The 10,874-nt window shown below is 38.6% G+C and overlaps 1 protein-coding gene across 2 annotated transcripts in view; it reads right to left on the bottom strand.

Moving 5' to 3' along the window:
* The window catches only part of STX17 (syntaxin 17), a 74,291-nt gene that overhangs the window by 6,890 nt on the left and 56,527 nt on the right, over positions 1-10,874 (bottom strand). For both annotated transcript variants that reach the window (XM_045467794.1, XM_045467795.1), the window contains exons 5-7: positions 8,401-8,516; positions 8,270-8,320; positions 360-446 (exon numbers count right to left, since the gene is read on the bottom strand). In XM_045467794.1, the coding sequence (XP_045323750.1) occupies positions 360-446; positions 8,270-8,320; positions 8,401-8,516 (254 nt within the window). The remainder of the gene's footprint in view (positions 1-359; positions 447-8,269; positions 8,321-8,400; positions 8,517-10,874) is intronic.

The following is a 10,874-nucleotide window of genomic DNA, read 5'->3' as shown; positions in this document are numbered from 1 at the left end:
GAAAACAGATGGTCCCATTCTACCCATACGGTCACATCCTTACACTTTTGCCCCTACCAGATTCTGGCAACCCTCTACTTCATTCCCTGCACTTCTGCAAATATGCCCTTATAACACCAAAATGCCTTCTAGTGGGGCTTTGGTTTATTCTCTGAAAAATTTCTCTCCCGACAGAATGAATCTTGAGAGTAAAATATTACAACAGTCATTGATTTCTTGCACTACCTATGTGTCATTTGTTCCTTATTTCCTTAATTGCTGGTTCCCTCCACATTAAAGAGAGCAGATCAATTGGGTTAATACTGGAGATTCCTGGGAGCCAGAGTACCATTGATTTGTCAGCAGGAGCAGAATCTTACCTTCCCCAAGTTTTTGGTTCCCTCTTCAACATTCACAGCAGCTCTGTTGACATGGTCTTCAATGCTGTCAATCTTCTCCTGCTGAGACTAGATGCAAAGGAATTATGAGTGAGCAGTCCTGCTGGGGAGCAGCAGTCAGCCAATACACAGTACTTTAATTCCTGTAATCAGGGTCCCGTGTACTGCAGCCTTGCTGTCTGAATAGTGGTTCATTAATAGTGTCTGATAAACTATGCTGAAAGTACAAATTCACTTGTATTAAAAAAAAAAAAAAGGGCGACTTAATTATTAGGTAATAAAAGGGTGGCACCTTTATAGGAAAAAGGATCTCACACTAAAATCCATTCAAACATACAAACATATTATTCTCCAAATGAACTACTTTGTAAGAGAAGAAAAATCCAAATAAGCATTTACGTGTCATGTGGAGGTTGATGAAAAACAAAACAAAACAAAATGAAACAAAAAACCTTCCTCCTAAGTTACCTTTTTTGAAGATTCAAAGATTTAAAACAGGAAAATTTCCCTTAGGAGTAAAACATGCTTAGATCCAATGAATACAAATGATTACATTTTAGGAACGAGAAGACAATATGGTTTGATCTGTCATGAAATCTTTCCACTTGTGATATGCAGTAGGGGGCTGCGGATGAATTCACTGTCCTGAGTCTCACACCTGTACACTTTAATACATTTTAAAATCATGACAAGTTAAAATATTTCCGATCAAATATATTAATAAGGCATTCTATGAAACACGGCAGCACCTGCTCTGACACGGCAACCTTGTGACTCATGGAATCTCTGGGCACAAGGAATGATTTTTCCCTGAGAGGTGTGAAGCCCCACTACATTTCTCACAAGTGGTTACTGAACTTCAGCTCAAACACCTCCAGTGACAGGAACTCATTACCTGCCACAGGAGCACATGCCCACTTTTTAAAAAGCTTTATTTAGACAATTCACCTACAATATGTGCCCATTTTAAGGGTATAGGATGATGAGTTCTGACGAATGTATAAACACCTGTAACCACCATCACATCAATATAGACTGTTCAGGTGCTTTTTCAATTCACTGAAAAAAAGAAGAGAATCCCTCTTTGATCCCAGGTAAATCCTACTTCTACAATGACTGTGAAATAATTCAACTTTAATCCTGAAGTATTTGCCCGCTTAACTTACACCGAATCAGATGTAACACTCTTCTAACTCCAACTGTCATTCAAGAACATGAAATGCAATCAGCTGATTTTTCCCCACAGTTGCTTCCTGTTAGCATTACTGACATTCCTTCCCTTCCCATACACCAAGTGGGTACCTTTTCACTGTCAGACCTTTCACGGTATCCCTTCATTCCTGTGTTCTCCACTGCTATCTTGACATCTCTAACACAATCCCTGAAAAAGTCCCTTATCAGTTTTCCTTTTCACATTTCTGTCGGACACAAGTACAGCAATGGTTCTCATGTGTTCGAGAGCATGCCTGCGTCGTCTGGAAGACTTCTGAAGGCACGGACTGATGGGGCCGCTCCCTGAGTTTCTGATTCAGTAGACTTCGGGTGAAGCCTGAGAATTTGCATTTCTCATGAGTGCTGCAAGTCCATGATTCTCACACTTTAAAACCTACTAATGTATGTACATAACTGGTAAGGGCACAACCTTTGGCCAGATGTCCTGTGTTCAAATCACAGCACTGTGTGCCCATGGACAGATTACTCCAGCTATCCAAGGTGTCAATATTCTCATCTCTCAAGAAGGATAATGATATACCCCATGGAGTTGAAGTGAGGATAAATGAGATAGTGACTGTGTGAGGAGAAAAATTTACAAAGTCATTCTCATCTTCTCAAGAAACCTTAACTCCCATCTTTCTTTTCTAAAAAGCATATTAAACTCTTTTCTATGAAGCTTGAAAATTCTTGGGCATGAAAACCTTAGATCTCTCCTAGCCATTCATTCATTCAGTTTTTATTTTCCTCAGACAAAACTTTTTTAATGTTAGCTTTCTTCTTCCAACCCATAGAAGCATAAGTGCCAGCATTCATAACATCCAACCTGTAGGGATTTCTGACACTGGATTTCTATCACTGTTTCTGTTTGGGACATCCTCAACACTTTCCATTCTTGCCTGAAAGTCTGGGCCAGCAGATAAATCACATGTGTGATCATCAACCTCCACATCCTGATGAGCTGATGGGGTAGAGGGAAAATAGCCAACATGTCTCCTTTCTCTCAGTCTCCAAATGATTCCATCAAGATGATGGAGCCTGCTAGGACTACTGTCATTTCTATACCCCAAGTGTGATCCCAAATCTTCAGGGAAATATTTTTTTAATGCTCCTTCCAAAAAAGGTTGGACACTGCAGCTCTATGATTGTTTTCTTTTAAAATAAAGTAAAATTTAAAAATTAAAAATACTTTAAAAAAACTGGGGCACCTGGGTGGTTCAGTCACTTAAGTGCCTGACTGTTGATTTAGGCTCAGGTCATGATCTCACGGTTTGTGGGATTGAGCTCTGCCTCTGGCTCTGTGCTAACGCTGCGGAGCCTGCTTTGGATTCTCTCTCTCCCTCTCTCTCCCTGACCCTCCCCTGCTTGAGTGCTCATGCACACTTTCTCTCTCTCCAAATAAGATAAAATTTAAAAAATTTTAAACAAAATTTTAGTATTTTTTCACAAAAATATTTTGGTATAATTGGAGAAAAGACCACAAGACAGAACTAAGCGTGAGACCACTGATGCTCCCCTATCACTGCAATCGCCAGTACTCGATGAGGTCTGTCTGACCCTGGGGAGTAGCCCAAACCTGTCAGTACTTATTCACTACATCAGGAAGCTTGCTTAAATATGGACATGGAGATAAGGCAGAGGGTGATCAGCAACTATCCTGGAATCAACAACTGTCCCTCAGTTGTACAGACCTGCCCCTCTCCCCTTTTCTTCTTAGTTTGAATCCCAAACTTCTCCTGTATCTTCAAATTCTGCTTCGTAAGTAAAGAGGACTCAATGACACCATCACAATTAGGCAGCAAATTAGTGTCAGTTGTCAATCACTGTCTATACACAATGCCAAACTAGATCCCATCAGAGCTGAATTTGGTCACTAGTCCACCATGCCCTTGGCTCTTTATGTTGGGCTAAACGATACAACTACACAACCTTACCCCAGTACAGGAAATCAAGCCCCTAATAATGATGGCTTAGAAGTCTCCTCACCTCTACCTACCGACCTCCCCGTTTTGCTTCTGATTTGCTTATGTCTGCTTTCATCTGCCTGGGCCTCCCACATTTAACAATCTTGAAACTCCTTTCTTGACATTTTATACTTTGGCCCCTCATATAAGTTCTTGGCATCCCTTTAAAAGGAGTTAGACTCCTCTTTTTAAAGGGAAAGACGTCTCAAAATACTCTGAGAATGTGTCTGTGGATTTCATTTTAAGAAACATTGAATTAGGTCTCCTTATTTACCTGAAAAAAATAACTGAATCTTAGTGAGCAGTTAGAGGAGCACTTAAGAGTCTTTAAAAAAAATGTGATTAAGTGAATATTTGTCACTTGTACACTCAGCATCCTCTATATCCACCAATAGTAATACATTCAACAAATCCATCGCCAAATCTATTTACATCAATAAAAATGCCCTGCCTTGGACAGCCTTGCTAGTAGTTGTGCAGTTTTATTAATGTGCTAAAAGCTATGGGTTTAAGAAACTATTGTCAAAACTGTGGTTATTTTCCTTTATTCCTGACTCAATTCTAGGCATCTTTCAAGGCTAGCTCTAGTCTTAGATATTGGTTAATCCAGGGAACACTGAGCTATCCTGGTTCTGAATTCCAAAAGTATATAATCTATAATTCTTTTTTTTTTTTGTAGTCTATAATTCTTAACCATATGCAATAAATAATACACAGAAAAGCTCAGAAACATACAAAGACTACTATATACAGAAATTCAGGATTATATTGGCCTAGATAGAGTAGGCAATAAACAGAGCAGAAGTAGGATGTTGATATCATGGGATTCAGCAATTAGGAAAGAGGTGGTGGCAAAAATGTAACTCTAAGGAAGGAGCCAACGAGGGAATCATGTAAGCAGGGACAAAAGCAGGAATGCAGTTGGGGTCAGTAGAAGGGAAGGGGATATTACTTCAGTTAGTCCTCCCATCAATTTTACAAAACTCACTATTGTCAAACAACACCCTGAAGGTCAAACAGGTAATAAATCTGATTAATCTGATATAATTCATTACATCCCAGTTTTTATGCATCCAGAGTAAAAGCCATAGGGAATAAAGTAGAAGGTAGAGACCATATTGGACCAGCAGCAAGGGTGACATGCCATTGTGTGACAGGCCCAGAGTTCTTTAAATTTCCCTTGACAAGAACTAGGGCAAGTTCCACAGTTATAGGAACAGAAGGCACTTGAGCAATTAAATGCTGAAGAAAAATGAAGGGTGCTTAGTAGATACTAATTTATTATTGGAGCACACCTGGATTTCTCAATGGTTTTGTAGGTTCATTTTTCATTATGGTAAAAAAAATGTATGTATGTGTGTGTATGTGTATACACACACACACACACAAAAACACACACATATATATAATATATACTTATATATTATATATATATGTATACATAAAGCTTACAATTTTAACCATTTTTAAGCGTGAAATTCAGTGGCATTTAGTACATTCACAATGTTGTGCAATTATCATGACTATCCTATAGGTTTTTTTCTTTTTTTTTAACTATTCTCTATTCTTCATTGAGCTTAGCACAGTACTATGCACATAGAAAGTGCTCCAAAAACACATGGTTCATTTGTCTAGATACTATCATGTCCATGTGATGATAATGAAAGGGATGTGGTCACTCTGCTTATGTTCCCAAGTCATTAGGTGCCTAAATGGAGCTTCTGTGAGTCCCTGACCATGTGGTCATGAGAACTCAACCACCCTGGGAAGAGTCATCAGGGGTTCTCCTTTGAGCTTGTGCCTAATAGCATTTTGTCCCATGTCCTCACACAGATTATTATAAATAGGACATTTGTATAGAACTATGGCTATAGCCAAAGTCTTTCTACACGAACCTTCCTTGATTATGGGTTAGGAGCTTCTTACGTAACCTAATCGGATGTATAATTGTTAAATGGCCACAAACTCTCAATTTTCCTTTCATGTGCCTATTCCACTGGAAGGGAAATATATTTGTCTGGAATGAGAAGACTTTGTACATGTTTAGTTTGTTTTTTAAATCAACTGTATTGAGGTATAATTTATATAATAACAGATTTTAATATGTAGATACCAATGACTTTTGGCAAATGTATGTTTGTGTAACCATACATGCACAGATTTTAGAAACTGCATTAGATCAGATATTATGAGTTACAATAATTGAATTAATTCTGAAACAACAAATATTTTGGGATTCTTGTATCATTACCTTTGATATGCAAGTATATCGATAGATTGTACAGATATCTAATCAAAAAACTTCAAGCATTTTGCTTCTTCTGATTTAGAAGCATCAAAAAAGGAAAATGCTTTAAACAATCTACTGACGTTCAATTTGAGGCATTAGATGCCAAGAAAAAAATACAAAAACTAGAAAACAAGCAAAGGAAGGGACTGGCACTAAAAAGCCCAGAAATCATATTCTAGAAGGAACATATTAGAGAATCAAGAACACTTAAAAGAAAAAAATATGATGAGGTGGGATAGGGTGAGGAAGGAGAGTATTGGTCTCAAGAAGATGAATAATTTTATATGGAAAAATTACCAAAGTTGTTCAGTCTATGGCTCCAAGAGGGCAAAAGTACCAGAGGGAAGTTATTATAGGGCAGAGCTTACACAGGGAAGAACTTCTAAGAGGTAGTCTTCAAATAGAATGGCTGAAATAGAAAGTATCCCCACGCTGTAATTGTTCAAAAAAAGCGAAAAACCATCTATATGGGAAGCTGGGGCAAGAACAGAATTGGATTAGCTGACCTTGTAAATCCTTTCCAATTCCAGTTCTGAGACTGTGTAATCTAGGGACTTTTATCCTTAAAAAGCCAGGCATCAGGGAAACCATAACTCACAGATGTAAAACCCCCAAATCACAGTTTGATCAAAAACAAAGAACTAGGGGTGCCTGGGTGGCTAGTTGGTTAAGCGTCCAACTCTTGATTTCAGTTCAAGTCATGATCTCATGGTTCATGGTTCGTGAGATAGAGCCCCACACAGGACTCTGCGTTGACAGCACTGTGCCTGCTTGAGATTCTCTCTCCCTCTGTGTCCCTCCCCTGTATGCATGCTCTCTCATTAAAAAAAACAAAACAAAACAAAAAAAAAAAAACAAACCTAAACCTAGACAAAAGCATAAGCAGACACTGGTTTGTTCCTCTGTGTGCACACAGACATATACACACATACTCATATAGCCAACCTTCCCATACTTCCTGGGAAGGAAAAATAAGAATAATTAGAAAAATAATGACAGAATCTATTGTCTTTCCCGCCAAATCCACTTTATGTTCCCTGATCTGTGTTAACAATGTCACTGGCTACTCAATTATGCACAATAAAGCCTGATGTTTTGAGTCTTCCATCTTCCTTCAATTTCTGCTAAGCCTACCCCAGAAATACCTCTCAGCTGGCCTTTACCTTTATATTATACTGCCATTGCTCTTGGTAAAACTCTTGCTATTGATCCTTAACTAGTCATCCGCCTATTATACCCCCCTTCCTGAGGTCATTATTCACACTGCTAATGGTAATCTTAACCGTTAGCAGTGTGAACCTGCTTATCACTCTAACCTGCTTAAACATTTATATTTGCCAGGGGAGAGGGGAAAATGGGCAAAGGGCATTGAGGAGGACACTTGTTGGGATGAGCACTGGGTGTTGTATGGAAGCGATGAATCACGGGAATCTACCCCCAAAACCAAGAGCACACTGTATACGTTGTATGTTAGCCAACTTGACAGTAAATTGTATTTAAAAAATTTTTTTAACATTGGCTCCTTAATGCCTACAAATTAAAGTTAAAATTCTTTGGTGTGGCCCGCAATACCATCTCAATCTGGCTCTCACACTCCCTGCTTTGCTTGCCCATAGTATCTCATCCTTTGGTTTTATTGCAATCCTGGTCATTCTTGAAAGGCCACACACTTCTCTATTCCATCCCCACTCCCATCTATGGACATTGTACTCAATTTTCAAGGCTCAAGCAAATGCTACCTATCTTGTGAAGATATCCTTATTTATTTTTTTTTTTCAACGTTTATTTATTTTTGGGACAGAGAGAGACAGAGCATGAACGGGGGAGGGGCAGAGAGAGAGGGAGACACAGAATTGGAAACAGGCTCCAGGCTCTGAGCCATCAGCCCAGAGCCTGACGCGGGGCTCGAACTCACGGACCGCGACATCGTGACCTGGCTGAAGTCGGACACTTAACCGACTGCGCCACCCAGGCGCCCCGTGAAGATATCCTTAATACTTCTACCTCACAACCCCTGCCTCCCTCCCTTGGAATTAAATGCTTCTCTTAGAGCTGATAACACTTCCCTTCAATCTCATTTTTGCACTTAACAATCATGTTTGAAATTTCAGTTTTTGGGGTCCAAGCTTATCTCCACCCACTGTAAATCCTTGAAAGCAGAGAACAGGTTTCATCTATTTCTATAGCTAACCTTGTCAGACCCCTCGTGCCAAGGATCTAACACAATACCTTCTATATAACAAATCTCAGACAAATGCTTATTAAATTGATTTGGAAGCTGAGGACTGTTAGACTTTTACCCAGGGCTCAATACCAGTCTTGAAAATTGTAACTTCTATTAAAATTCTAATAAAAAGCCTAGTAATTGATAAAAGCCTCTTATCATACTAATCTAACATTTCTAAGACAAAAACTATTATACTTACATTCACTAGGAGAGAGAAATCAGTGACCAGTTGGCTAAGTTCAATTAAGTCCTTAAAAAGAGAGAGAGAAAAAAAAAGTTACTTATTTTTATGCCTCACAGCTACCAAAATGAAAATAATTTTTTACATACCGCTTCTAAGCTTTCCCATGATTCTGCAGCATTTTGATCTCGAGGAATTTCAGGCAACGCATATACCTGAGTCATATTCTGAGGATCATCTTCAGCCTCAGCAGTATGAAATGTTCCTGAATGAACATAGCCTCATGTTTAGGGTTTATGTGCTTTGTTAGAAAGTGGATAGCATAAATCAATTTCATAAAACAATTTCCATGTAAAATGCTAACTGAATTCAGACTAAAAGTAAATTGATTGTTCTATAAAAATAGATTTATCTATGGCAGATTGTTCAAAAGTTAACTTTTTTCTTTCATTGTTCTACAAAATCACCTCGAAAAAAAATGGCTACAACAAATGCCATCTACCCAATCTGAATAATTAGAGCTAGATGTGGAAGAAGCACTGAAGAAGAACTATTCTCTTTGGCCAACATTCCACACAGAGATACTCAGTAGAAATAGGTTTCACATTTTCAATGCTAAATCATTAACCCTTTCTTTGGGTATTTTAGTAATAAATACCAGATTCATAAGGTGTTAAAAGTAGGAAAGTGATGTGTTTTTTTGCAATGAAAATCATTTTGGGTAACAAATTTGTCATCAAATGAACACCACGTGGATCTTTTCATACATATTGTGTATCCTTCTCCTCATTTTTCTAGGCCATGTCCTAGAAAGACATTGCTTTTGTCTTTTCTGAGTCTTAAAAAGTCACCAGGGCACTTGGGTGGCTCAACTGCTTAAGCAACTGACTCTTGGTTTCAGCTGGGTCATGATCTCACATTCGTGAGTTCAAGCCCCACATCAGGCTCCATGCTAACAGCATGGAGATTTCTTTTTCCCTCTCTCTCTGCCCTTCCCCAGCTTTCTCTCTCTCTTTTCCTTCTCTCTCTCTCTCTCTCTCTCTCTCAAAAAATAAACATAAAAAGTCATCGACCCACTAAGGCCTTCCTCATTAAAACTGCTATGATGATGAATTAATTTACACTCCAAACTCTACCATCAAGTCTTTATTTCCTTGTATTGGTTTTGCCAATCATTCATGCGTTAAACTGATATGTACAGAATGTCTACTAAATGCCAATCAGTGTGCTAGGGTACTACAGACACAATGGTAAACAATAAAAACAGTTCTAGGGAGTCAACATAGTATAGTGGTTAAGAGCATGGACCTAGTCGAAAAGACCTAGTTTAGAATCCAGGTTTCGCTATTTATTAGCTCTTTGACTCATTTTCCTCATTTTAATTTTTTTTTTAATTTATATGTTTTTGAGAGACAGAGCATGCATGTGCATGCACGCAGGGGAGGGGCAGAGAGAGAGGGAAGAGAGAATCCCAAGCAGGCTCCACACTGTCAGCATGGACCCCAACGTAGGGCCTGAACCCACAAACCATGAGATCATAACCTGAGCCTAAATCAAGAGTCGGATGCTTAACTGATTGAGCCACCCAGGAACCACTCCTCATTTTTAAAATGAGGTGAATGAAAGGGGTGCCTGGCTGGCTCAGTTCAAGAGCATGCGACTCTTCATCTTGGAGTTGTGAGTTTGAGCCCCACGCTGGGTATAGAGGTTACTTAAATGAATAAATAAAAACTTCAAAATATTAAACAATAAAAATAAAAATAAGGTGATAGATATTTACTTTGCACTGCGCCTGGCTTAAATATTCAGTACAGATGGGTTAATAAATAGTTACTACTAAAATAAATAGCCATTGCTACTGTTGCTATTATTAATGGAGCTTACCATATTATGTACAATACAGACATGTTAACAGGCAAGTTCAGTATAGTCTGAAAAGACCTATGGTACGAGTAGATATGGAATGCTATGTGAGCACAAAAGAGAGGTATTTAACCTAGACTTAGGGAGGGAAGACTAGTTGGAGGTTTTGAAGCTGAAGGCTGAGGATGAACAGAAATGACATAGGTGAACCCAGGCAAAGGTGGAGGGAGAAGCAGAGACTATTCAGGTCAGGGAGAATAATATGTGCATAGGTTTGGGAACTGAAAAGAATTCAACTGAAGGGCAGACTATTAAAGAGAAAAGCAAAGGATGAGGAAAAAAATCTAAGGTGACATTATTCATGGCATTATAAATTATGTTAAAGAATTTTGTTTATCTCATAAGATCAATATGGAACTATTAAAAGGAGTTGGAGACTACTGGGAAGCTGGAGGATGCCATAATCAGATTTCAGATTTAGAAAGCGAACCATAGCTATAGCGTGAAGAATAGATTAAGGATGAAGTTGAAAGGTAAAAAAAATTAGAGAGCAGAAAAACCAATTGGGAGACTTTGCAGTAAGTCCAGTGCAAAATGATGATGCTCTAGGACAGTGGCAGTGGAAATGGAAAGAAGAGATCTGAAGGTCTAATTTCCTTTTGTCCCCCTTACTTCAAGCTCAAAATACCTACCACTTTAATGTTATCTGACCACCTACTGTGTTGGGTACCAGAGATAAAAAAGTAATACAAAGTAGATG

Source organism: Leopardus geoffroyi, chromosome D4, assembly GCF_018350155.1.
Source record: "Leopardus geoffroyi isolate Oge1 chromosome D4, O.geoffroyi_Oge1_pat1.0, whole genome shotgun sequence".
Lineage (NCBI taxonomy): Eukaryota > Metazoa > Chordata > Mammalia > Carnivora > Felidae > Leopardus > Leopardus geoffroyi.
This window is presented reverse-complemented; position numbering and strand designations above follow the sequence as displayed.